This window comes from Sus scrofa, chromosome 10 (assembly GCF_054392235.1).
Source record: "Sus scrofa isolate SSC_HxYL_T2T_F1_AM1 chromosome 10, Sscrofa_HxYL_maternal_Yorkshire_Landrace_v2.0, whole genome shotgun sequence".
Classification (NCBI taxonomy): Eukaryota; Metazoa; Chordata; class Mammalia; order Artiodactyla; family Suidae; genus Sus; species Sus scrofa.
In genome coordinates this window covers 73,594,940-73,622,364 of record NC_139392.1, presented here as the reverse complement: position 1 = coordinate 73,622,364, position 27,425 = coordinate 73,594,940, and the positions used below count along the sequence as shown (strand labels likewise).

At 40.3% G+C, this 27,425-nt stretch overlaps 1 protein-coding gene across 3 annotated transcripts; it reads left to right on the top strand.

The window, feature by feature from the left end:
• The first annotated feature begins 108 nt into the window (after nt 1-108).
• On the top strand, nt 109-27,254 carry HSPA14 (heat shock protein family A (Hsp70) member 14). 3 transcript variants are annotated; one of them, XM_084978723.1, is made up of 16 exons: nt 127-260; nt 1,420-1,500; nt 1,576-1,658; nt 3,760-4,487; nt 5,515-6,013; nt 10,450-10,498; nt 10,630-10,735; nt 12,433-12,523; nt 13,665-13,769; nt 15,316-15,477; nt 18,055-18,210; nt 20,416-20,518; nt 22,361-22,573; nt 23,339-23,512; nt 26,147-26,217; nt 27,036-27,212. In XM_084978723.1, the coding sequence occupies exons 4-16, from the start codon at nt 3,926-3,928 to the stop codon at nt 27,112-27,114; spliced, it is 2,370 nt and encodes a 789-aa protein (XP_084834849.1). In that variant the 5' UTR covers nt 127-260; nt 1,420-1,500; nt 1,576-1,658; nt 3,760-3,925; the 3' UTR covers nt 27,115-27,212. The 3 variants fall into 3 exon arrangements, with proteins under 3 accessions (XP_084834848.1, NP_001230322.1, XP_084834849.1); NM_001243393.1 differs by lacking the exons at nt 3,760-4,487; nt 5,515-6,013 and having other exon boundaries at nt 113-260; nt 27,036-27,254; XM_084978722.1 differs by lacking the exons at nt 10,450-10,498; nt 10,630-10,735; nt 12,433-12,523; ... (6 more) ...; nt 26,147-26,217; nt 27,036-27,212 and having other exon boundaries at nt 109-260; nt 3,503-4,487; nt 5,515-8,756.
• Nucleotides 27,255-27,425: the final 171 nt, after the last annotated feature.

The following is a 27,425-nucleotide window of genomic DNA, read 5'->3' as shown; positions in this document are numbered from 1 at the left end:
AAGCTATTTGCCCATTGTTCTAGAGGGAAGGCGGGACCTTCACGCTGATTGGTGGCGACGCGGGAGGCCGCGGCCGAGGAACCGGACGCAGGGGGCGGGCGGGAACGTGAAGTCTCCGCGGTGCCTGATGGGGCTGTTCTGCTGCCGGGCGCTCTTGCCACAGGGGAGCCGCTTTTCACTGCTGCCGCCGTTCTTGCCGCCTCATGGCGGCCATCGGGGTTCACCTGGGCTGCACATCAGCCTGTGTGGCCGTCTATAAGGTGAGGGGCTTGGGGAGCTGGGCTGCGGGTACCCCGTTCTCTGGGTGCGAAGCCAAGTCCTTTGGTCACCTGCGGGGCTGGGTGGAACGCGTGTCGCCGGCCTACGGATGTCGGGCGAAGAAGCGATACTGCGGGAAGGTTTCAGGGCTGAGTGTTGGGCGGACCTGGCCTCGTCCCCTGTGGCTTCTCTGGAGAGGTTTGCGCGCTGGTGGAGGGGCGGGCGGCAGGGGCGCGCGGGGTTCGGAGAGGTCAGGGCCTCAGGAGGGGGGCGGGCCCGCGGACGTTATGGATTCAGGGGGCCTTGAGGGTCTCGGAACGTTGTGGGTGCAGGAGGCCCTAAGGGAGGCGTCCCGGGGACAGCGTGGGCGTAGCAGGCCCGGAGGGTCTCAGGAACATCAGGGCTGCCAGAGGCTTCGAGGGGGACCTGAACGTCTGGTACCCGGAGATTTCTGGACATTAGCCAAGAATGAGCTGTTGATCTCGCGAAGCGTGTGAAGCAAGGTTGATGGTGTGTGCTTTACTCACTTGTCCTGTCTGGAAATGAGAGCCGAACGAGGAGTTTTGGCCTTTCTCTCATCAATGGGGAGGCGGAAGGAACTAATATGATACACACCTGATATTAGTCTCACGTTTCAATGTCAAATGATTTGTAAGGAAAAGCCAAAGGGATTAGTGCTCCTTCATCCTGTGTAGAAAAAGGAGAGGAAGATGCCTTTAAAGGGGAAGGAAGAGCAGTAGAAAGGGTAGTGTAATGAGACTTTTTATTGTATATATAGATAGATTGTTACGTATGGTCTGTTATCAACTACGCAGAGAAGACTGAAAAAAATGAAGCAGCTTTTTGTGGAATGCTGGCCTTATTAAAATCTGGAAATTAAATAATGACAAATAAAACCTACATGTTTTAAAATTGATAAAAGGAGTTCCCCTGTGGCCCAGCAAGGTTAAGGATCTAGCATTGTCGCTGCAGCCGCAGGGATCCCTGGCCCAGGAACTTCCACATGCCTAGGGTGCAGCCAGGAAAAAAATTTTTTTGATAAAGCAATTTCTCTCTCCACGTATATGTCAAAGTAACACTGGCCCACATATGTTTCTATCTAAAGACACTGTATATTTCATTTCAAAAGAACTAATGTAGTAGTTGGGTATTTTTCTCCAGGATGGACGGGCTGATGTGGTTGCAAACGACGCCGGTGACAGAGTTACTCCAGCTGTTGTTGCTTACACAGAAAATGAAGAGGTACTGTTCCCCTCATTTTTGTACTTTGAAATAAGTAAAAGATTACATGCGTTGTAATACATTACTCTTTTTCAGGTTGTTGGATTGGCAGCAAAACAAAGTAGAATAAGGAATATTTCAAACACAGTAATGAAAGTAAAGCAGATCCTTGGCAGAAGGTATGGAATAAAATAATACTTTTGTATATGGTAATAAGAACGTGTTCATACATTCTAAGTGTAATGTGAAATGAAACTCAAAACACCATTTTGTTTTTTTGTTGTTTTTTTAATGACTCAGTCATTTCACAGAATACCCCAGGAGGCTGTTTCTTTTGATATTAGTGCTGAGTCTTCTCAAAAATGGGATTCACTCAGACATTTGTTTCTTGCTTACAGGTCTGTTAGTATTGATAGGTTGCCAACATAAATTTAATTTTGATAATTTGTGTCATGCAGAGATGGTAATTTGGACTTCACATTTTTATAGTATTTTTTGAAACTGAGGGAAGTTGAAAGGTTATGTGGGAAATTGAAGATTTCTTTGCGCTGTAGTTGAATTTTGTGAAATCTGTTAAAATTGGTGCATGTTTACTATTGATATCCTTCCTCAGATCTTTTTTGTGACACTTTATGGGAACTAACTTTTCTAATTGGCTTCCAGATTTAATCATTAGGGAAACAGGTTAATTAATGTCTTAAGAATCAGGTTAATCATCTGTTGTAACTTTAATTAAAAGATTAAAACAGGCTTGCTTCCTGAGACTTCTGTCTCCTCAAATTATAGATTACTGTGATAATTAGGGGTTTTCCTTTTCACTGGAGTTGTAATTCTTGATACAGTGTTTTTAAATTTTCAGAGTGTTTTCACATCTATTATTTTATTTAATCCTTTCAAATCCCTGTAAAATTGGTAGGGCAGATTTTGTCCCTCCCTATTTCTAGGTGAGAAAACAAGGCACATGGAAATTAAGGCATTCCCAAATTAGTTTAGGGATGAACTTGATAGGACTGTAGTTCAAGATGTCTAATCTTTAGCTCCAGGTTCTTTTCTTTCTTCTTTTTTCAGTTGAGAATTTAAAAATTTCCTTGTGTCGATTTTAGAATTATGGATTAAATTTAATATTTATTTATTTTATATGTGGAGATATTTTTTAATTATCCCTTAACCTGTGTTTAGTTAAATTGAACTTGCTATTCATTTCTTTCCTTAAGATATCTACGCCTTAAGCCAAAAACTGTAGTTTTTTGGAGAGAACTCGGATTTTTGTGATGATACGTATACTCCTGTGTCCATTTATCTGTTGGTAAAATGTAGTACTGAGCATACTGAAAATAAACTGAGTTGGTATCAAAGTTTTTCAAATTATAAACTGAATGAAAAAAAAAAACAACGGGAGTTGTAGTTGGGTCTTGATGCTAAATTCATTGTAAGCAGCCAACAATGTGTGTATATATATATATATATACACACAATTTTTTTTTTAATCTTTTTGTTTTGAGATAACAGTTGATTTACATACTGTTGCAAGAAATAATACAGAGAAGTGGGATGTATTACTGGAATTACCATTTTCTCCCAGTGGTAACATCTCGCAAAACTACACTGCAGTGTCACCACCAAGGTACCTACACTGATAGACACAAGACACAGAACAGTTGCATAGGTCCATCCCCTTGGCAGCCCTGTTTGTTTTATGCGCTATTTGGGGGTGGATGGTCATAGCAGTGAGGTGGATGTCTTCTGCCATATTATGCAAAAAGCTTTGTATTAGCAAAAGCAACTTCAGCTCGCTTTTCTGGCCCTGGAAGTTACCTTTTAACAAAGGAGTGCAATGGTGACAGATGAGTAACACACAGCCACAGCATCCCTTAGGCCAAGCTTAGTGAGGCGTGAACCCCTTCAGACCTGTATTGCTGCAGCATAGTCCTGCTTGCACTTCTCCTCCGTGAGCCACCCCTCGGTCTAGGCATTTCGCCCTCCCATGGTCTGACTGCTTACAAGACAATGGTGATTTTTACAGATAACACACTTGTACCTGGTCTCAGCCTTGGAAGCATTCTGCCCTTTGTGGAGGAGCCAGTCCCCTTGTTGATAAGCCAGTAAGACCCTTCCTAATCTTGGGTGCAGTACCCGTCATGGGCACATTCCGTAAGTTGGGCTTTCTGAGCACTGGCATCCTGCCTCTTTGCAGCCTCCTCACAGGTAGAACCGCTTAACTTGCCGCCACAGTTATCCTTACACCCTGCCTGTAACTTTCATTCCCCTGTGGCCTTCCAGCCAGAAATGCGGTCCTCAGACCTGGCTTCTCAGCAATTAGCCCTGAGAGGGAAGAATCGGCTGGCTCCTGGAGATAGACCGGAGCACACAGAGCTTGCCCACACCTTCCGATCAGTACCTTGCTGCCCAGGAGCCTCTTCCAGCCAGCCTTCCTTCCCAGTCCGCTATGGCCACTTCCAATAGCAGTGCGGGCATCCGGTGGTCCAGACAGGAGACTCGGACCCTTCTCTCCATACTAGGCGAGGCTGAGTACATTCAGCGCCTCCAGACCGTGCATCACAATGCCGATGTCTATCAGGCCGTGTCTAAGCGCATGCAGCAGGAAGGCTTCCGCCGAACCGAGCGTCAGTGCCGCTCCAAGTTTAAAGTCCTGAAGGCATTATATTTAAAGGCCTATGTGGCCCAGGCCACAAGTATGGGTGATCCACCACACTGTCCATTTTATGACACACTGGATCAGCTTCTCCGAAATCAGGTGGTGACTGACCCAGACAACTTAATGGAGGATGCTGCTTGGGCCAAGCACTGTGATCAGAACTTAACAGCCTCCGACACCCCAGGGGAAGAGAGAACCAGCATCCTGGGACCAAAAAGAACTCAGGCGGCAGATCATCAGCCTCTCTTGAAAACAGTTAAGGAATCAGATGGGAATTGTCAACTGAGAATCAGCGACCAGGTGCAAGAAAGCAGTGACCTTGAGGACTCCTGGGATGAATCCTCGGGTGCAGGTAACTCCCAGGCGTGTGGAGGATTGGGGTCCCAGAGTTACTAGGTTCTAATCTGTATATGTTTGAATGGTGACCTCTTCAGCATAGACCCTATTTCTGCTCCCGCCCTCTTTTTTTTTGTCTTTTTGTCTTTTTGCCTTTTTCTAGGACTGCTCCCGCGGCATATGGAGGTTCCCAGGCTGGTGGTCTAATCAGAGCTGTAGCCACCGGCCTACACCAGAGCCACAGCAACGCGGGATCTGAGCTGTGTCTGCGATCTACACCACAGCTCACGGCAGCACCGGATCCTTAACCCACTGAGCAAGGCCAGGGACTGAACCCACAACCTCATGGTTCCTAGTTGGATTCGTTAACCACTGAGCCACAAGGGAAACTCCCCCCTGCCCTCTTTTTATAAAAAAACTTAATGGTAAGATAAAGGACTCCAGATTTTTAAACGCTATGACCCTAGGTAGGTAAGGTATTAGAACTCTTTAATAGAATTCTTATTGTGGCTCAGTGGGTTAAGAATCCAACTAGTATCCATGAGGATGCAGGTTTGATCCCTGGGTTAAAGGATATGGTGTTGCTGTGAGCAGTGGTGTAGGTTGCAGATGCTGCTCGAATTCCTCCTTGCAGCTCTCATTCAACCCCTAGACTGGGAACTTCCATATACCTCGGGTGTGGTCCTAAAAAGAAAAAAGATTTTTTTAAAAAAAGGAACTGTTTAAACCTAAAAGTACTCTTCACAACCAGATCAGCATGGGTATTATTTATCATGGGTACATAGGAACGAGAGGCTGTAGAGTGGGTTGGATAGCTATGTGGAAAGGGACTCAGGAAGGCGGCGGGGGGGAGGTTTTTTGGACATATGATTACAACAGACCAAAATGTCTGGATGAGGAAATGAAGCCTTCTCCATCCCTTGTGGAAAAAGGCCTTGCCTGGAATACCATAGTTTTGTCCTTGTCTCTGAACTCCGCTGCTGGCTCCCAGCATTCCCGTAGCAGAAATGTCCTTTCTGCAACGCTGTTGCTTTGTTTTTCAGGGTGCTCTCAAGGGACCCCCAGCTACAGCAGCTCCCACCACCTTTTCAGAGGTGCAGTTGCTCCCTGTCAGAGCAGCCCCATGACCAGACAGGGTGTGTCTGGGGAGCCCAGCCCCTGCACCAGCACCGGCCGAAACACTCCCGGGGTGGCCTCTGCACAGCAGCCTCCAGGCTCCTCCTCCAGAGTTCCTTTTGTTTCCGGGGGGGACAGGCCCTTGACCAGTGAGCCCCCTCCCAGGTGGGCAAGGCGAAGACGGCGGTCAGTGGCCAGGACTATTGCAGCCGAGTTGGCAGAAAACAGGAGATTGGCCCGAGAACTTTCAAAGCGGGAGGAAGAGAAACTGGACAGGCTGATTGCCATTGGCGAGGAGGCCAGCGCTCAGCAGGACACGGCCAACGAACTCCGCAGGGACGCCGTGCTCGCGGTCAGACGCCTGGCCACCGCCGTGGAAGAGGCCACCGGTGCTTTCCAGCTAGGGCTTGAAAAGTTGCTTCAGAGGTTAATTTCAAATACCAAAAGTTAGGAAGACTTCACACAAGGGTGTGTTTCCTACACTGGCAGAGCCCAGGGCCAGCACCAGCCTTCTGGTACCCGGACTCCTTGTCCATGTCCTCAGAAAAAAAGAGTGGATGGACTATTACTGTGCCGAGTGGTGGGAATACACGTACCAGTTGCTTCTCCCACATATTTCCACTGGTTGAAAGACCTTTCAGAAATGTGAGAGGAGGCCTAGGAGAAACCGGATGGAGCCAAGTCCAGAGAGCTCGTTAGCCCTGGCTTCTCATATCGTGAGATAGTTTAGTTTACCTCCTACACCAGTTTCCTCAGCTGTTCATAGGAGACAACCTTCCTACCTCACAGGGTTGTTGTGAGGACCAAGTGGTTAATAGATGTGAAAGGTTAAAAGTTTAAAAGCACTAAACACTTGTAAGTTATTAACGCATATGACCTTGGCCCAGGTAAGGCACAATAGTTGACAAGATGTAGATTTAGGGTGTAGACCATGACCTCATTGCTTGAATCTTTACTAGTTTAACTTGACTGCTTCCTGGAGTTTAGAGAGTTTCTTTAAATTCCTCTATAGTTATTAGGCTAATATAGATACAACCTGCACTGGAACCTTTATCTCCTATATTTTCATGGCTGTGTCGGTGACCTGCCCACCAGTAAGCACTTGGTAGTCAAACCGTCTTTCCCTCCAGTTTACTAGTTCCCTCCTCTTAGTTTCTTATCACCATAAGGATATAATTTAGAACTGACAGGGAGCCACAGTCAGGCATTACGGTTCACATTGATAATCTTTGGTATAATGAGAAAGTAATTGTCTTATAAAATACTGCATGTAAGTAAATGCATCCCATATTATTTGGCTTTCTTTATACACATAATTATATATCTTTTAAGTTTGGTTTGCCATTTGGACATCATGGAAAACAATTCGGATGACATCACTTTCCCAAATGCTTTTAGCTAATTTTGTTCTTCTGTTAGCCTTTTTCTGTCTAGTATGTTACAGGATGGGAAGCCCTAGAAAACTTTTCTTCTAGGGGACTTTCCAAAGTCACTTTTTTTCTCAAGAGGTAGACAGACGTTCACCTTGTTAATGGCGTATGGTGGAAGGAAACAGCCTTGGGAACAATTGCGGGTGGTGTGGATAAGAACTGCCTGCAATAGATAACTCCTTTTAAGCACAGACCCTCAACCAATACATCCCCTTTTCCCTCCAAGACACACACACTTCCTAGAGGAGCTAAGAGGATGTGGAGCCATGCTTCCCACTGACGTGGAAGGGGAGCCGTCACTGGCCATCATTAACCTAACTTAAGGCTCTCAGTGGTTATTGAGTACTTTCAGGAAATACAAAAAGGAGTCTTGGAGTTTGAAAAGTTTTGCTCTGATCTAGGGGCTGAAAAAAAGGTGCAGCATGTTGAAAGAAGTTTTGTTTTACATTTTTCAGAGTTGGTTGCTTCCCTAAATGTTAGAAATGTATCTGGGTGGAGACAGTCCCAAGCGCAGTGGGCACATAAGCCAAAACCAGGAATAGATGGCGGGCATGCCGCTCTGGTGAATGGGTGATGATGGAGGTAGCAGCTGGGTGAGGTAGAATACGCCAGAATCCAGTTAGAACTCCTGGGTTCTGATGCTCTCACAGGTTGTTACACCGAGCAAATCGCTTGCCCTTTTTGTGCCTCAGTTTCTTTTTTTCTAGAATGAGAGGTTTGTACTTGATGAATTTCTCATACCTCCCAGTTCAAAAACATTAAATGAATAGCATGACAAAAGGCCAAGTGAAATTTGGTTGCAATATTTTCAGTCACAGCAGCCTATTAATATATGTTTGAAATACTGATGACAATTGTATTTTAAGGACGCATTTTCTGGTATTAATATTTATGAATGTACTTAAGAACTTCTAAAGCACCACACCAGACATAGGCTCCTTGCCATAAAGGAGCATATATGTAAGGCTTTGAAATAGAGATCTATAGGGGTTCCCCCACCCCGTTTCAGGCCCTTACATGGAGGGATACAAGTCTGTTATAACTGGATAACACTACTGTAGATAGCTAGACTTTCCGGAAAAACAGGAAAGTACTTGAAAGAGTTTGGCCTGCACCGTATTAATCTATTAATGGTAGCAAAGTCCACAGGCAAGAATTTATTTGAGATAAGACAGAAGTCGAGGTGAACTTTGGAGGTCGCGGTGTGGGAACCTAATGGGTGGAGTACCTTTAAGGTGGGAATAAAACTAGAGGGGAAGATCCTAAAGAAGTAGAAAAACAGGTGAAATCTCATTCAAAGGAGGGGAGTTGTAATCAGGGGAGGCTGTAGGAAAACAGGCCCAGAAATCTTGCCTGAGCTCCAGGCTCAACCGGGACTCCCTGTCCTTCGAAGGCAGGTCACCTCACCATTCTGAACCTCAGGCCCCTCACCTATGAAGTGGGAGGCTGGCCTGCCTACCTCACATGGGTGGTGTGAAGATCCAGGGACGAGATGACTGTGAAAACACTCTCAGACATGGTGGGCGCTGCACTGTGACTGGGGGAAGGCAGCCCTGTAGCTGCGGTCACATTGCAGGAAGGAGGAGGGGAGTGGCCTTGCTGGGAAGCTTGTGATAAACACTCTGCCTCCTGAAGCCCATGACATGGATGGTGCTGTGTATGCCAACCTCCCACCACCCTCTGTCTCTGTGAAGTCACTTAATCCTGGTGTGGACAAATAAAGTTTTTATTTGTACATAGTTGTGGGTCAGTCCGCTACTTTCTGGCGATATCGTGATCATTGGTCACCATTTCATTCTCTGCTGTCTGCTTCTCTGATGGCTAATCTCCCAAGTCTGGCCTCTCTGTGGCCCTCAGAGCTTCGTTTGCTTTTTGAGCAAGGCCGTGTGTTAGCATGGCAGTTGAGAAAGAATTCTCCATTTCTAAGCGTTCAGTGAATTCCATAAAAATACCCCTTTCTGGCAAATTATCTTGTCTGAGTGATAACATAATAGGAGGAATTACCCTAGTTGACTAAAATTATATTCTAAAGCGACTATAACCCATGAAGTGTCATGACAAAATTAACAGTATTGGTCGGGGAAAAAATTACTATGGGCACACTTAATTTCTTACCCCTAAAATATTTGTCCAGGATGTAGTATAAATACTGGCTTTCGAAAAAGCGAGGGAGGATTTAATGGAAAGAATACTATTTTGGGTTAAAGACCTGGATTGCAGCCAGTTGTGCTGTTAATGTGACTGCAGGCAAACTTCTTGTTTCCTCTCTGTCGATTTTTAGGTGATGGAGAAGGAAATATGAGGAATCTGCAACTTTTCCCAATAGCCGAATTAGTCTGTTTTAAACCCCTTTTTTGTCTTGCCCTTGTTTGCACAGATTAGGGTCCTCAGATGTTTAGTAACCCTTCAGCAATTAGCCACTATTAACTTCCTCCTTCTCTTGTGAAACAATCTAGACTGCTCTCTGGACAATAGCTGTAGCCCCTTGCAAGAAGGGTTTAGCGGGAGCATCTGCATCACCTTCATTTCTAGATGAAATTAAGCCACAGATCAGACTCCGGTCCCTGCTCAAGGGGCAAAAGTACCTTAGTCGTTTACCATCTCACTGAGAGGCAGTCTGGCAAAGTCTGGACATCCCTAGCCTGGTAGAGAAGACCTGGGATCAAACGCTCAGCCCCTGATCAGCTTATAATTTGGCCCTCTGTAAATGTGTTACCTCTAGAATAGCACCTGCCAAAATAACCCCACTTATGTGTTGTGAAGATCAAGGGAGGTAATACATGTGAAACGTTTTGTAGTCTGTGTTATTTCACATTTACTCTTTTGAGCAACATTAACACCTATTGTTTTAATTTTTCATTGCCGTACACACTTTGTTTAGTTCCTGCTTTGTGTAGGACATTATATATCTGTCTACCTGTAGTACCCTGCACTTTCACATATATAACATTCATACTTTTGCTCCGTCTTTATAGGTTTCAGGAATTGATTCAAAAACCAAGCCACAAAGATGGTGTTAGTCATTCTGGTTTGCCCTTAGTTTGTGGTCTTAGCACTTTTGTTTGTTTAATCCCCATGGTTGACTCTTCAGGACCAAAGATATGAAAATATATAACATACAATCACTGATACTATGAAAATCATCCCCAAATGTATAACTCTCTGTTGGTAGTAAGATCAGAACAAGAACTATTTACTTTAAAATGTGAAGATTTAACACTTTAATAGAATTACTATAACCATTGTAGGTACTGCATCCATTTCATCTACTATCTAAATCTACTATATTGTTTCAAGATTTTTTAATACTAAGGAACCTAATTGTATTTATATTTTTATATTTGTTGAGTGGTAATGAAGAATATACTCTTTAAAACTTTTATATCAACAATATTGATATAAATACCTAATTATTTTTATCTTTATGGACAGCTCTGATGATCCACAGGCTCAGAAATACATCTCGGAAAGTAAATGTTTAGTGAGTATGCTTCTATTATTACTTCGCTGTTACATAAAGTAATTGCCAAGGTCAAGACCAATTATACTGATTTGAAACTTTGTATCTTTATTAACTTATTCCTTATTCACTACACTTAATTTCCTTTATAGGTCATTGAAAAGAATGGGAAGTTACGATATGAAATAGATACTGGAGAAGAAATGAAATTTGTCAACCCAGAAGATGTTGCCAGACTGATATTTAGTAAAATGAAAGGTACTGAGCAAAAGAAAAGATCTTTTTATTTTTTTATTTTTGTTTTTATTTTGCTTTTTAGGGCTGCACCCACAGCGTGTGGAAGTTCCCAGGCTAGGGGTCAAATTGGAGCTGCAGCTGCTGGCCTACACCACAGCCACAGGAACACAGGATCTGAGCAGCATCTGCAGCCTACACCACAGCTCATGGTAATGGTAGATCCTTAACCCACTGAGCGAGGCCAGGGATCGAACCACATCCTCATGAATACTAGTCGGATTCGTTTCTGCTATGCCACAATGAGAACTCCAGAAAAGATCTTTTTAAAAGTTAATCTTTTAAAAAAGTTAGAGGTGTCAGAGTTCCCACCGTGGCTCATCAGTAAGGAATCCGACTTGAATCCATGAGGACGTGGGTTCAGTTCCTGGCCTCGCTCAGTGGGTTAAGGATCTGGCGTTGCCATGAGCTGTGATGTAGGTTGCAGACTCAGCTCAGATCCTACATTGCTGTGGCTGAGGTGTAGGCCAGGAGCTGCAGCTCCAATTCGACCCCTAGCATGGGAACTTCTACATACCGAGGGTATGTTCCTAAAAAGCCAAAAAAAATAAAGTTAGGAGTCTCGGATGAGCAGTGAGGAGACCCAATTATGCTAGATCTGACTGGGCTCTTCACTGGCCCTGTGACCTTGGTTAAGTGACTTATTTCCCTGATTTGACTTCTCTACAGGTAATGTAAATGATTTGGGCAAACTCATTATTCTCAAAACTTCTCAACTGAAGTGGCCAAATAAGTTTAGGGAATGGTAAATGTTTTATCTCCTTCAAGACTGACAGTGCACTCTCCATGGTAATATAGGCAGATGAAGCGGGTCTGGTTTTATCACTGCTTCTGGCAAAGGCTCAGAGCCGAGCAGTCCTCTGTGAAACCACTTGAGGGATTCTGGAGCAGATTATTTCCAAGGCTCACTTCAGCTCTAGAATTTGATAAACTTGTGGGGTGGAAGGCAGCCTTTCATCATGTTAGTCTGTCTTCATGTTGATGAATTAGAAGCTCATTCTCCCTGGAACCAGTCCCCTTTGGGAGATGGTTGAAACTTGGAAGCCTAAGAGCTGGGCGCTTTGGCATGTATTTCATTCCATCCACAAACTATACCAAAACCACAAAAAGGAGTGCACAATTTAATAGTGCAAGAGAAGATCAGTGGGGTGGACCAGTTAGGTGATGTGGAAAATCTTTGTGTGAGAAGATCTTTGGCGTGCATTAATAAACCTCAAAAGTGTCACTTGACATTTTTGTATGTTGTCAGAATTCATTTATTTTTTAGGGCTGCACCCACAGCATGTGGAAGTTCCCAGGCTAGGGGTCGAATCGGAGCTATATCCACTGGCCTATGCCACAGCCACAGCAACGTGGGCTCTGAGCTGCATTTGGGAGCTACACTGCAGCTCACGGCAACGCCAGACCCTTAACGCACTGAGTGAGGCCAGGAATTGAACCTGCGTCTTCATGGATGCTAGTCAGATTCGTTTCTGCTGAGCCACAACAGGAACCCCCAGAATTCATTTTTATCTTTTTCTTCTAGTTTTATAGCAGTATAATTGACATACAGCACTGTGTAAGTTTAAAGTATATAGTGTAATGATTTGACTTATGTATATCATGACATGATTAGCAAAGTAAGTTTCATGAACGTTTAAAATACTTTTTTCCACACACAGAAACAGCACATTCTGTCTTGGGCCCAGATGCAAATGATGTTGTTATTACTGTTCCATTTGATTTTGGAGAAAAGCAAAAAAATGCTCTTGGGTAAGTATGGTATGGGTTTCTCTTGTTTAGTTAAAGGAAATAGAAATTTTGCAATATTGCTATATAGTAAAAGGTAAAATTGTGTTGGAAAACTCCTTACACAATGAAATTGTATGTGTAAATACATGTGTAAATATACATATATATATTTACATTTGTAAATCCTGTGGTAAAAAGTATGATAATAATCGTTAGTATTTCCTATATTTTATGAATTTCAAAAAAAACCATAAAATTAGATATACTTTCTTAGCTGTTTTGATTGGAAACATTTTCACTTACTAGGTTAAGATGTTTACAAGCCACGTTACCTTGCTTTCAAGTGATAGAGGCTTATGTGGGAATTATATTAAAAATATGCAGTTGTAGAAAATATTCGCCACTGTTTTTTAACCTTAGCTTAACATCTAAACAAAAAGTTGTATTTAGTTTTTACAGGTCATTCCTCAAACGTGACTGGCAAGCTCCCACACTTTTGCTCTGTGGATAGAGTTCCCTGTGGGGCTTCGCTGAAACACCCAAGTGGCTTCTGGGGCAGAGAATTGCTTTATGTACTTGTACTTGTGGGATGTTAAAACTGTGCCTCTAGGAGTTCCCTTCGTGGCTCAGCAGTTAACGAACCTGACTAGGATCCATGAGAATGTGGGTTCGATCCCTGCTTTGCTCAGTTGGTTAAGGATCCTGAGTGGCTGTGGTGTGGGCCGGGAACCTCCATATGCCGCAGGTGTGGCCCTAAAAAGCCAAACATAAATAAATGAAAATTTTAAAAAATAAAAATAAAATAAAACCGTGCCTCTGAATTAAATAAATTAGAATATTATAGAACGTATTTTAAATATTTCCTAATCTCTCTTTCTGAAGTTTGCAAGCTTGAGCATTTGGGGAGCTTTCTTTTCCTTATTCACTGTAAGCACATGGTACTTTCTTTGACTTCTTAACATTATTTTAAACAGAAAGTGATCTGCTTTTAAGGCCTTAGGCCCATTTCTTATGTTGGGTTATCGTCTAAAGATCATTACCCTTCACGTTCTACTTGTGAAATCTTATTTGCTATTGCATAAAATCTTTAGCAGAGCATTTCTGAAAATGTAGACCTGAACATGTGGTGACACTAAGTTCATTAAAAACGAATTGTCCACAGGGAGGCAGCCAGAGCTGCTGGCTTTAATGTTTTGCGACTAATCCACGAACCATCTGCAGCTCTTTTGGCTTATGGAATTGGACAAGACTCTCCCACTGGAAAAAGGTAAAAACCATAGTTGCAGCTTTAAGTTCTTCAGTGCAGAAAATAGATTATAGCAATTATATCAGTAGAGATTGGTATATTACGCAGTGGTTCTAAGCCTCTGTGGATAGAAAGACGTCAAAACTTTCACCTAGAGTTTTTCAAATAGGTGAGAAAGATGTCCTAGGAAAGCAGAGAGAGGATGTAACAGGAGGGAAGGTTGAGCCTTCCCCCCCCCTTCTCTCATCACCTACACTTTGTCCCTTTAGGGGAGGAAGATTTGAAATTATAAGTCCCTCCAAGTTCCAACTGAAGCTCTAGAGCACTGTTGATTTTACTATCAATTTTCATTATTAAACATGCTTAGGAGGAGTTCCTGTTGTGACTCAGTAGTTTACAAACCCAACTAGTATCCATGAGGATGTGGTTTGATCCCTGGCCTCACTCAGTGGGTTAAGGATCCAGCATTGCTGCAAGCTGTTGTGTCAGTAGCAAATGTGGCTCAGATCTGGCATTGCTGTGGCTGAAGCGTAGGCTGGCAGCTGCTGCAGCTCCGATTCAACCCCTAGCCTGGGAACTTCCAAATGCCTCAAGTGCAGCCCTAAAAAGCCAAAAAAAAAAAAAAGCTTGCTTAGAAACAGTGAGGACTTTTATGTACATTTGTCTTGGCAGGAGAAGGGGAAAATCCAGCATCAAGACTTCGTTTGATAATGAAAGAGTAAGACATACTCCTAATTTAATTGTCAAAATGTGTCTTAATTGACCGGACACATTATACAACTTTAGGGAAATCAATTCATATGTATTAATTTTCCCTAATGGAGTCATTTCATTCATATCTCAGTTAAAGGAACTAATGGAGTTCCCACCGTGGCTCAGTAGAAACGAACCCGACTTGTATCCATGAGGATGCAGGTTCAATCCCTGGCCTCGCTCAGTGGGTTAAGGATCCAGTGTTGTCATGGCTGTGGTATAGACCAGCAGCTGTAGCTCTAATTCATCTCCTAGCCTGGAAACCTCCATATGCTGCAGGTGCAGCCCCAAAAAGCCAAAAAAACCACTAATATGTATAAATCACTAGGAAGTTATTTTTAGGTGGAATATAAATATAGAATAGCAAAAATTTTGAATTTTGATATATAGGAAATTTGTCCCTAGTTTTGCGTATGTTTTATATTTATAGAACATGCTATTGTGTTAGTAGCTAGGACAATTTTAACAAAATTTCTATATTGATTCTCTTACAATTCACTTTAATTACAACTCTCATTTTTATTTACTTTGAGAAGTTAGTGTTTTGAACTCCAGTTACTCAGAAGAATACAGTTTTAGCAGCACAACTAAATGAAAAAGAGCTTTGACTCAGAATCAGAAGATCTGGTTTCTAGGCTTGATTTGTCACTAAGTGATGACCATGGGTGACTTAATTACTCATGTGAGATTTTTCACTTTCCTCATCTGTGATTTAAGGGGATTAATCTAAGTGACGTCTTAGTTGAAGAAGTCCAGCCTGGCTTTGCAGTATTGTGATCCTCTCTTAACTTAGTCATGTTATCTTTTTCTTAAGCAATATTCTGGTATTCAAACTTGGAGGCACATCCTTATCTATCAGTGTCATGCAAGTTAACAGTGGAATATATCGTGTTCTTTCAACAAACACTGATAATAACATCGGAGGCACACATTTCACAGAAACCTTAGCACAGTACCTAGCTTCTGAGTTTCAGAGGTGAGTATTAATGGACTTGATGACCTATTTCATTTGAAGTTTATCTTCAGGTTTAATATTTTTCTTAGTTTATTTGAAATCACCCTTTTTCACAGGAGGACGTGTTTTTTTCTGGTGTACTGGATATTTTCGTGTCTAAGGTTATAAAGTCTGTTCTGGCAGAGGAGAAGCAGAGAAGCCAAGCTTCACAGGGCAGTGTACTTGAATTTTTTACTTAGTGTAAGGGACCACCAGATACTGAATTACGTGAACTTGGATCTCAAGTTCCAGATTCTTCGGTGGCTGCCTTATGTCTGGATGAAGGAAGGTATAGGCACTGAGGCCTCATTACCGTCTCAAGAGTTCTTAGAAGTGTAGAAGACTATGTTATAGTCATATTCCAGTGAATTAATGTCTTACAGAGTGTTTAATTAACAATCTGCTACCATAAGGAATATTTTAGTTTTGTTACTGTAGGTAATTATGCCATTCAAAATCCTAATCTTGTTTGGCCCATCATGACTCAATAGATAAAGGTTATATATGGGACATTATTGCTCTAAAAAGTAGCTGAGGAATTCCCTTGGTAGTTTAGTAGAAACAAATCTGACTAGCATCCATGAGGATGCAGGTTTGATCCCTGGCCTCGCTCAGTGGGTTAAGGATCCCACGGTGCCATGAGCTGTGGTGCAGGTCACAGACATGGCTCAGATCTGGCGTTGTAGCTGTGGCATAGGTCAGCAGCTACAGCTCTGATTTGACCCCTAGCCTGGGAACCTCCATATGCCGCCCATGTGACCCTAAGAAGACAAAAAAAAAAAAAAGTAGCTGAAACATTTTCATCAGTTTGACTAAACTGGGTGAAAAAAGGTCTTGAAAAGGTAATAATTTCTCACTTGTTTAATGAAGTTCTAGAGTTCCTGTTGTGGCTCAGTGGATTACGAACCGACATTGTGTCCATGAGGATGCGGTTTTCAGTCGCAGGCCTCACTCAGTGGGTTAAGGACCTGGCATTGTTGCAGCTGCTGTATAGGTCGTAGATGTGTCTTGGGTCTGGTGTTGCCATGGCTGTGGCATAGGCCTTACCTGTAGATCCGATTCAACCCCTAGCACGTGAACTTCCATGTGCCGCAGATATGGCGGTAAAACAAAATTTTTGTAATTAAAAAAAATGTTTTAAAGTAAAGATCTAGGGGAGTTCCCGTCCTGGCGCAGTGGTTAACGAACCCAACTAGGAACCATGAGGTTGTGGGTTCGGTCCCTGCCCTTGCTCAGTGGGTTAACGATCTGGCGTTAGGTTGCAGACACGGCTCAGATCCCGAGTTGCTGTGGCTCTGGCGTAGGCCGGTGGCTACAGCTCCGATTCGACCCCTAGCCTGGGAACCTCCATATGCCGCGGGAGCGGCCCAAAGAAATAGCAAAAAGACAAAAAAGTAAATAAATAAATAAATAAAATAAATAAATAAATAAAGGAAAAAAAAGAAAAAGAAAAAAAAGTAAAGATCTATACTGCTTTTTGTCATAAAGGTATACTAGCTCAAGGGAGGAAATTGTTGATTTTACTGCAAATTTCAGTTATAAAACATGTTTAGAAATAGGGCCATCAATCACTACTTAGCAAGCAGTTTTAACAGTTAACTTACCTTGCAGGTAGAGGAATGGTAATTTTACATATTTTATGTTTCAAATTTCTTTGAAGAAGCACTTTTTGTTCTAGTTCTTCTTTTTTTTTTTTTTTTTTTTGGTCGTTTCGTCTTTTTAGGGCCACACCCGCGGCTAGGGGTTGAATGGGAGCTGTAGCTTCTGGCCTACACCACAGCAACAGCAATGAAGGATCCACGCTGTGTCTGCAGCCTACACAACAGCTTATGGCAACGCCAGATCCTTAACCCACTGAGTGAGGGCAGGGATTGAACTTGCATCCTCATGAATACTAGTTGGGTTCATTAACCACTGAGCCACGACGGGAATGCCAGTTCTTCTTTTTTTTTTAATGCTAGACAGTTAATTTTATACCATCAAACAATAATCATGCTGCGATTGTAGAGGGTGGAGTATGAAACATGACCAGGTTGCATGAATCTTCTTTAGCCTCCATTTGTCTCATCTGCAAAAAGATGAAAGCTACTGTAACATTATAGTGGTTACAGAATCTAGCAATTGCAAATCTCAAGTATGGTGGTTATTTACATTTCTTGAAACCCTTCTTTATTTTTATTTTTATTTATTTTTTTATTCGCTGCACCCACAGCATGTGGAAATTCCCAGGTCAGGGATTGAATCCAATCCAAGCTGCAGCTGCAGCAGTGCTGGGTCTTTTAGCCCACTGTGCTGAACCAGGATTGAACCTGCACTACTGCAACAAGCAGAGCTGCTGCAGTCAGATTCTTAACCATACTATGCCACGGCGGTAACTCCAAGACCCTTCTTTAAATTTCAGAGGATTTTTCTTTTGGAGAGTTGGAAGCCAGATACTAAAATCTAGTATTAATATTGATTCATGAGCTTATTATTATCATAATAGGGATTATCTAGATTTTAATAAATTCTAAATGACCTAGTAATTTTTAAACTTCGAAGACTATGTTTTTCATTTAGATCGTTCAAACATGACGTGAGAGGAAATGCCCGAGCCATGATGAAATTGATGAACAGTGCTGACACTGCAAAACATTCTTTGTCAACACTGGGAAGTGCCAACTGTTTCCTTGACTCGCTGTATGAAGGTCAGGATTTCGACTGCAATGTGTCCAGGTAAAACTAAAGTTCAAAAAACTTTTAAAAATTACAAACGCGTTCATATTTAGATATAATTTTCTCACTTCGTATTTTCTGTTTGTTCGCGTGAGACTTATAGCCCTCTGTAAAAGGAGAGCTTTTCTGTCTTTACTTCTGGGATCCAGTTTTTGTCAGACTAAATAACTGTTCCCAAATTAATCATGTCAGATGTGATTGCCCTGTTATGTTATAGCTGCAAAGAGCCATGTGTGAAAAATGCATCCTGGATCTTTGAAAGAAAGATGAGAGGGGACTTGTTTGAGATTTGCAGTGTTCTCTTACTGAATTGCACTCCCACGTATGTTGCCTCTAGCTCTTTGTTGCCAAACTTTCACATGGGGGCTTACATGTGTATTAGTGGTTGTTTACTGTAACTCGATGATTACCCTGAGTGGCAAGCTATACATATTCTAAATATTTTCTATGTATTAGCTCTCAGGTTCTCCTAACATCATTATTTACTGATGAGGTAAATAATATTCTTTTCCTTACTTTACACACAAAGAAGCTGAAGCACAGAGAGGTTTTGTTTCTTGTCCCATGTCACCCAGCTAGGAAGTGACGGACCTGGGATTCAAACCCAGCTGGTGTGACTCCAGAGTTCATGCTCTTAACCTGTCATGCTGTCCTGAGGATTGAGCTCTGTCTTGGTTTTGTTTGCTCTGTCATCTATTGGCAACATTTAAAATTTTATTAGCTTTTATGACATTTAGTAAACATAGGTTTAATGTGTATAAAATTGTTTTTAATGCTCATGTATTTTACATAATCTAAAACATGGATTACAAGTAATGTGCCTTACCCAGAGAACTTAACATGTTTGGTTAAATTCCCTCTTCATCAGGCCCTTGTAGTTTAACTTCCTCACTCTCTCTGGGCTTTCCCGAAGACTCTAAATCAGCGCCGCCCCATACCATAGCCACCAGCTACCTGCGGCTACTTAAATTTAAATTAACTAAAGATAAATAACATTAAAAATTTGGTTCCTCAGTAGCATTAGGCACAGCTCAGGTGCTCAGTAGTCCCATGTGGCCAGTGGCTCTAGAAAGTTCTCTAGATCTTTTAAGAGAAATTTCAAGCTACAACCTAAAAGATAGAAAGTTGTAAAATTGAGTTTAAATCTCTTTTGTGAGCAAGAGAGTCTTTATATTTTTCCTGTTTTCAGAATTTCTAACTTTGTGCCAGGTTTGTCCAGGTACTCAGGTAACTCAGTATGTGTTTGCTTATTAATATCAGTTATTAAGGAGGAAATAGGATTTGTAATTTTTCACTAAGGAAATTTTGCCTTTCTTACAAAGATGTCAACCATAAGGTATGTTTCAACATCTGGAAATAGCACAGATATATTTGAGAATCGTCATTTGCATTTAAGAAGTTTAGTATGGGAGCTCCTGGTGTGGCTCAGTGGAAACAAATCTGACTAGTATCCATGTGGACTCGGGTTCAATCCCCAGCCTCATTCAGTGGGTTGGGGGATCTAGTGTTGCCGTGAACAATGGTGTAGGTCACAGATGCAGTTCGGATCCTGTTGCTATTGGCTGTGGTGCAGACTGGCAGCTGTAACTCCAATTCTCCCCCTAGCCTGGGAACTTCCATATGCTGCAGGTGCAGCCCTAAAAAAAAAAAAAAAGCAAATAAATAAATAAAATAAGTTTAGTATGACATCAGGGAGTACATTGTCATGAACGTAATTCATTCTTAATAGTACTTGCTAGCACTCGAGCTTCTCATATAGAACAAAAGAACTAAACTTATGTGTGGCATAGGCTCAGACTATAAAAAAAGTAGTGAGAAACAATTTTTAAAACTTTAGCACATACAGATAGCAAAAACTTCCAAATGATGGTTGGATTTGGGTTGGTAGGTTTATTGGAAATGCCATGCACTGAGTATTTATTTTTAGCTTGTAAGTAGGCAATGGGTAAGACAATCTTCCACCTGAATTTAATATTTTATATCTTCATATATTTGTAAATGGATAACCTAAACTCCCCCCCCCCACCCCATGATATTGCACTGCTGGGTATTTAATACCGTGTTCTGATCGTAAACATACTCTTAAGAGATCCATCAGAACAGGTTTTGGCCTTACCCTTCACAAGAAAAAAATGACTATTGGACTGTACTAAGCCTTTTTTCTTTGTCTTCTCTGTGTGTATTTGTGTATGTGTGTGCGTACAGAGCAAGATTTGAACTTCTCTGTTCTCCACTTTTTAATAAATGCATAGAAGCAATCAGAGGACTCTTAGAACAAAGTGGATTTACAGCAGATGATATCAACAAGGTAATACTTTTATATTTGTCTTATGTACTTTGAATCATTTTCAGTTTGGAGTTTAGGAAGCAGCCCTTTGGTGCTAAAGGAATATTTTTACTCATTTAAATGTTTTCTGTGCTTATTTTAGTAAGGAAAATTGATTAAATTTTAATGAACTCATAGTTCTGTGTATTTATTTTCGTAGCAAAAAAAGATTAATTCATTTTCAGTATTTCTTTAATATGTAAGTAAAAACTGACAGATACTTGAACATTTGCTGTGTGTCACGTATTAAGTGTTACATGTGTTAACTTGCTGAATCCTGTGAAGAGGCTCTTGTTACTTATCCCTATTTTATAGATTAGAGGCTCACAGGTACAGAGGTGTAAGAAACTTGGTGGTCATGCGGGGAGTGATAGAGCCAGGATTTAACTCAGTGTGGTTCTCAAGTCTGCTTACCTAGTACACCAGCCTGCTTCTCTCCACTTGCATAGAAAAATAGCATACTTGCTTGCATAAGAAAATATTTTGAGACTTTCAAAAACACTCCAACTGTGTAATGTTTTCTTTTTTCCCCCAAGATTAAATCTACTCATTTAAAAAATAATTTTTTTCATTTTTATGAATAAAGGAGTACTTATACAAGAAAACTCACAAAATAACAAAAGTTAACCACTGTTTTATTTTAAAATAGTATTTCTAACTCGTTTAATTTACAGGTACAATTTTGAGTTTTCTTTTTTTTTTTTTTTTCTCTTTTTTTTTTGCTTGTCTTTTTGTCTTTTCTAGGGCCGCATCTGCGGCATATGGAGGTTCCCAAGCTAGGGGTCTAATCAGAGCTGTAGCTGCCGGCCTACACCAGAGCCACAGCAATGCAGGATCTGAGCTGTGTCTGCGACCTACACCACAGCTCACAGCAACCCCGGATGCTTAACCCACTGAGAGGCCAGGGATCGAACCCGCATCCTCATGGATGCTAGTCGGGTTTGCTAACCACTGAGCCACGATGGGAACTCCAATTTTCTTTATATAATATTATAACCAAATCCTTTATTCCTTTACCCGTATTACTGTATAGTCTTCATCAACACAATTTTAAGTAGATTCTTAATATCCTAGACAAGGAAAGGCAACATAGATTATTTCATTGTTCTCCTGTGAACACCTTGAAGATGGGGCAGAGGAATTTAATCAGAGGAGCAGAAATAAAAAAGAATGAAGACAGATTCAGGGACTTATGAGACACCAGTGAGTGACCAAGATACACAATATAAGGTGTCAGAAGGAGAAGAGAGAGAGAAAGGGGAAGAAAAAATATTCAAAAAAATAATGGCTGAAAACTTCCCTAATGTGGGAAAAGAAACAGCCAGATCCAGTGAGCCCAAAATGTACCAAACAGGATGACTCTAAAGTGACCCACATTGAGATACATTATAATTAAATTGCCAAAAGTTAAAGACAGAGAGTCTTAAAAGTAGCAAGAGAAAAGCAACTTGTTATACCCAGGGAAACCCCCTGAAGATTCTAAGTGGATCTTGCAAGAGAAATCTTGAGCCTCGTATGTTCAGTATTAATCATACACCACATACATGTTATTATATTGTACTTTCTAATATTTGGTGAAATCTCATTTTAAACTTTGTTATTATGACTAAAGAATATAATAAATATTAACAATGTAGTAACTACATATTTATATGTATATATTATGGTAAATATAAAATAATATGTTAAAGTAGGGCTTCTTATATTTTACCATTTCATGTGATGAAGGTGGCTCAGCCTGTTACATTTAATTTTGATAAATAAAATGTAGTAATTAGAAATCGTTCTAAAAGTGAAAAACTGAAAATTATTTTTATTTTCTAGGTTGTCCTTTGTGGAGGGTCTTCTCGAATCCCCAGGCTACAGCAGATGATTAAAGAGCTTTTCCCAGCTGTTGAGCTTCTAAACTCTATCCCTCCTGATGAGGTCATCCCTATTGGTGCAGCTATAGAAGCAGGAATCCTTATTGGGAAAGAAAACCTTTTAGTGGAAGACTCTCTTAAGATTGAGTGTTCAGCCAAAGATATTTTAGTTAAAGTAGGTTTAGCTTTTCTTTCTTTTTTTCTTTTTTTCATTTTTGGCCACCCCATGGCATATGGAGTTCTCAAGCCAGGGATCAAATCTGAGCTGCATTTGTGACCTAAGCAGCAGTTTTAGCAACACCAGATCTTTAACCCGCTGTGCCAGGCCGGGGATCAAACCTGCATCCCAGGGCTACTAAGACACCACCAATCCCATGGCGCCACAGTGGGAACTCCTATTTAGCTTTTCTTTATTTTCCCATAAATAATATAAATTTATTGCTACAAGTTTATGTACATACTGTTTTTAAAACAAAACTTTGTAGAGTTCCCTGGTAGCCTACGGGTTAAGGATCTGGCATTGTCATTGCTATGGCTTGGGTCATTTCTGTGGTGCCAGATCTAATGCCTGGCCTGGCAACTTCCAAATGCCATGGGTGTGGCCAAAAAAAACTTTGTGTACTGGTAAAAATTTTAAATTTAGATTTATAATATACTTGTAATGAGTTTCTGATACTATTTTAGTTAGTATTAATCTAACATGTTAATTTCTAAATGAACTAATTTTAATCATATGCTTCTAATACAGGAAAAGAAATGTATGTTTCAATTTATTTTTAAATAAAGTGGATTGGGATTAAGGATCATTTCTATTTTTTTCTCTTTGCCTCTCTGTAGTTTCCAGGTTATCAACAAGAAACATGCATTAATTTATAATAGGAGTGATTTTTTATAATTGTAACAGTGTCAAAGGATATGCATATTATTCTCCTGCTATTAGGGAGTCGATGAATCAGGAGCCAACAGTTTCAGAGTCCTGTTTCCATCGGGGACTCCTCTGCCAGCTCGAAGACAGCACATGCTACAGGCGCCTGGAAGTATATCCTCAGTGTGTCTGGAACTCTATGAGTCTGACGGGAAAAACTCTGCAAAAGAGGAAAACAAGTTTGCACAGGTGAATACATCATATTGGACTACAAATTACTTGCCTGAAACTGGTTAGCTTTTCTTTCTGGATTAGACTCAGTTTAATATCAATATAATATGTGTAGTGCATTTAACACATTTTTATGAATGGATTACTTGTACTTACTCATTTTCAAAAGGAAGAAATAGGCGATTTGAATTTGAAAGAGTTAGAGGAACGTAAAAACAGAGCACAATTGTATTTCTACTTTGTGCTCTTGACCCTCCTTGGTAATAAGGTGAGTGGCAGGGAAATGACATTCGTTTGTTTGTCAAATGCCAGTGTGTGTCATGCTAGGCAATTTATAGACATAATCTCAAAGTGCTGTGGGATAGAAATTATTATGTGTATTTTATAGATGAAAAAGAAACAGGCTCATAGCAGTAAATAGATTTTTTTTTTTTTTTTTTTTTTTTGGCCTTTTTAGGGCTGCACCTGTGGCATATGGAGGTTCCTAGGCTAGGGGTCCAATTGGAGCTATAGCTGCCAGTGTACCCACAGCCACAACAATGCCAGATCTGAGCCATGTCTGCAACCTAAACCAGAGCTCATGACAATGGCGGATCCTTAACCCACTGAGCAAGGCCAGGGATTGAACCAGCAACCTCATGGTTACTAGTTGGATTCATTTCTGCTGCACTACAACGGGAACTCCACCTGGTTATTTTATTGATCTAGCTGGGGTTTATCCTCAGATTGGTTTTACTCCTGGGTCGATTATACCATGCTGCCTCTGATAAGAGGATGAGTTTGCTTTTTTAGATATTGCATGCATATTTCATACAGTAGGGTCCTCTATGTCCTTTAAAAAGAGTGAGTTGGAACCCTATTATTTGCTTAGAAACATGCCAAAGAAATAGAGTTACATTAAAACACACACAAGGACTGCAGAAGTATATTTACAGCATGACACCATGTGCTTAAATAAAAAAATGGAGAGCATGGGTGTGTGGAAAGAGGTAATATTTGGGTAGCTGTGTTACTTAGACATATGGTGCGTGGATACAAAAAATAACGAGGTATTTGCACCGTATTCAGAAAACTTAACAGGGGAGGAGTTCCCATTATGGCTCAGTGGGTTAAGAACCTGACATAGTCTCCATGAGGATATGGATTTGATCCCTGGCCTCACGCAATGGGTTAAGGATCCAGTGTTGTCACCACCTGCAGCATAGGTCGCAAATGCGGCTCAGTCCCCGTGTTGCTTCAGCTGTGGTGTAGGCCTGCAGCTGCAGCTCCAGTTAGAATGCTAGCCTGGGAACTTCCATGTGCCGCAGGTGTGGCTGTAAAAAAAAAAAAGAAAAGAAAAGAAAAAAAAAAATGGGTAGATTTGAAGGTGCCAAGAAGGTATTTTTTACTTTTTAACACTTTTTACTGAATTTGTTACAAACAGCACAGGACATGAGCATTAATTACTCTTATAGCAAAAATGAAACAAATGAAGGTAACAGAAGAGAATGTGTACTATCATTTGCTTCCTATCTGTTTTCTAATTTTAACAAAATAATAATGAAAACACATACAGGTCACATATCTGGGCTCCACCCTAGACTTAACAGAATCTACTAAAGAAGGGCTCCTTCAGCTAGTAAAGTTTTCAAAGCTCCTCCAGATGTTTCTGTGGTATATTACTATAAAAGCACTTTCCTGGGCACCAGATTTCTAAACTCAGGTGAAGTCTTCATATTCCCTCATTTCCCCTCTCCTGTGTGGTTCATACCTTTTCTTTCCACATACTAGAGACTCCACAGCTACTCTCACTGTATCCCAACTTACAGGTGCCAGAAAGAGAAAAAATTAGTCACATAATACTGAATTTGGAAGAGAACCTTTTAAATTCCATCTGTTCTACCTGCTCATTTTATAAATAAGTAAAAGTGCTTGGAGTTCTCCTGTGGCTCAGTGGACTAAGGATCTGGCATTGTCACTGCAATGGCTTGGGTCTCTGCTATGGCACAGGTCAGTCCCTGGCCTGGGAACTTCCACATGCTGCAGCAAAAAAAAAAAAAAAAAAAAAAAAACCTCAAGGAACTTAAGGTCATAAAACTTGATATCCGCAAAGTCTGAAAAGTCACTTCCGAATTTTGTCTATTGGAGTACCTTTCTTTAGGAAACTGAGGAATTTTATAGTAAATTCATTAGTATCTCTATACTTACAAATGTTATCTTAGTTGTAAAAAATAATTTGACCTGTATTTCTTTTATATAGACTTTTTAAGTGCATTTAAAATACTTAAATTTTTTCAAATATACATCAAGGCTTACCAAAATGTAATTTACCTGTTATTGTGATGGCATAATTACCAAAAAGAAAAGCAGTCTTTATTTTCTGAGACAAACAGTACTTCATTGAAATAATCATTTCAATCTAGGACATGACATTTAAGAGGGACAAATATATTAGGTATCTTATGTGCCCTCCTTTTAGAGGAGACATTTCAGTTAAGAAAGCTTAATCCTGTTGTCTGAATTATGATAAATGGTAAGAGAATTGAAAGTGGTTCTATCTTAGAAGGTTTGTTTCAGTAATAAGTAAGATTTGGTTCATTGGAATAAATGATGCATCAGTTTATTAATATGTCAAAGTACTAAATCATCTTTGTATTATTTTTGTGTAAACAGGTTGTGCTCCAGGATTTAGATAAAAAAGAAAATGGATTACGTGATATATTAGCTGTTCTTACTATGAAAAGGTACAAAATTGAATTTCTGATGTTAAAAAAATTCACTTTGAGATGACTTTTTTTATTAGAGTCTTATCATTCTGGGAAAATAATTTTTTAAAAACTTAAAAAGATCTTATCAGTGACTTAATTTTTGCCTTGTAAAATTACTGTATTTACAAAGAAAATGGTGTCTCACCTCATTTGCATTCTGAATTTTTATGAACTCTTTGATTATTTGGGGTGTAGTCATCCTAAGAAAACCATTCCTTGCAAGTTTGAGATATAATTTTATTCAACCTTAAATATAATTTTCTAAATTTTATATAATTGAATTTTTTTATCCTATGAAAGGGTAAATTTATTACAATATTGCAACACAAAATCTGCAGGAAATAAATTACTAATTAAATCCAGCTTTATCATTTCCTTAACAACAGTCCATCCATTATACTATGTCTTATAAGTAAGTCATTTCCAAATTAATGTTAGGGACAATTCATTCCATAAACTATATTTAGCAAGAACGTAGAGTTCATTAGGGTAGGTCTGCCTTGAAAACAGCTTGATACTCCTTGAATTTGCATGTAGTCTTTGACTTAAAATCTCTGTCATCATGGGTTTTCAACTAATACATTGATCTAGGAGGAAATGCATAACAACTACCTAATTATGACATAGGTTCCTAAACGTAATGGCGCTGAAGTTGTGTTTCTTATCTCTTAACACTCTTCTTTCAAAAAGTAAAATGATCTCTTGTTTCCTCAGAGTCCTCAAGTACTTTCTTCAGGACTTTTAGTTTTTATAGATTAAGCTTATGAAGAATTATTTCTTTTCTCTTTGCTTAGGGATGGATCTTTACATGTGACATGCACAGATCAAGAGACCGGAAAATGTGAGGCAATCACTATCGAGGTGGCATCTTAGTGTTTTAGAGAAAGCATGAATTTTTTAGAACTAGAATATCAACATTATTTGGTTTTGTTTTATAAATGATGTTTATATTAAAATACTTTTTGAATGAACTGTATGATCTGTGTTTCTATTAAACTACTATACATCGGTAAGTGATGCAAACTTTTTTTGTTTTCCACTTAAGATTTCCATCATTAGTGGGAAACATAAGGAATGTTTTCTCTGATAAAGCTATTTAGAATTAAACTGTTTGAATCGAAGGAAACTTTACTGGAAATTTACTGTTACGTTTTAATTTTTTTCCTATCTTTATAACTTCTAAT

Bases quoted from the DNA above. Each gene is read 5' to 3' on its own strand.
- HSPA14 (XM_084978723.1), top strand. From the start codon at position 3,926: ATGGCCACTTCCAATAGCAGTGCGGGCATCCGGTGGTCCAGACAGGAG. The intron at 12,524-13,664 runs GTAAGTATGGTA...AATTGTCCACAG, and splicing joins AAGCAAAAAAATGCTCTTGG to GGAGGCAGCCAGAGCTGCTG. The intron at 26,218-27,035 runs GTACAAAATTGA...CTCTTTGCTTAG, and splicing joins GCTGTTCTTACTATGAAAAG to GGATGGATCTTTACATGTGA.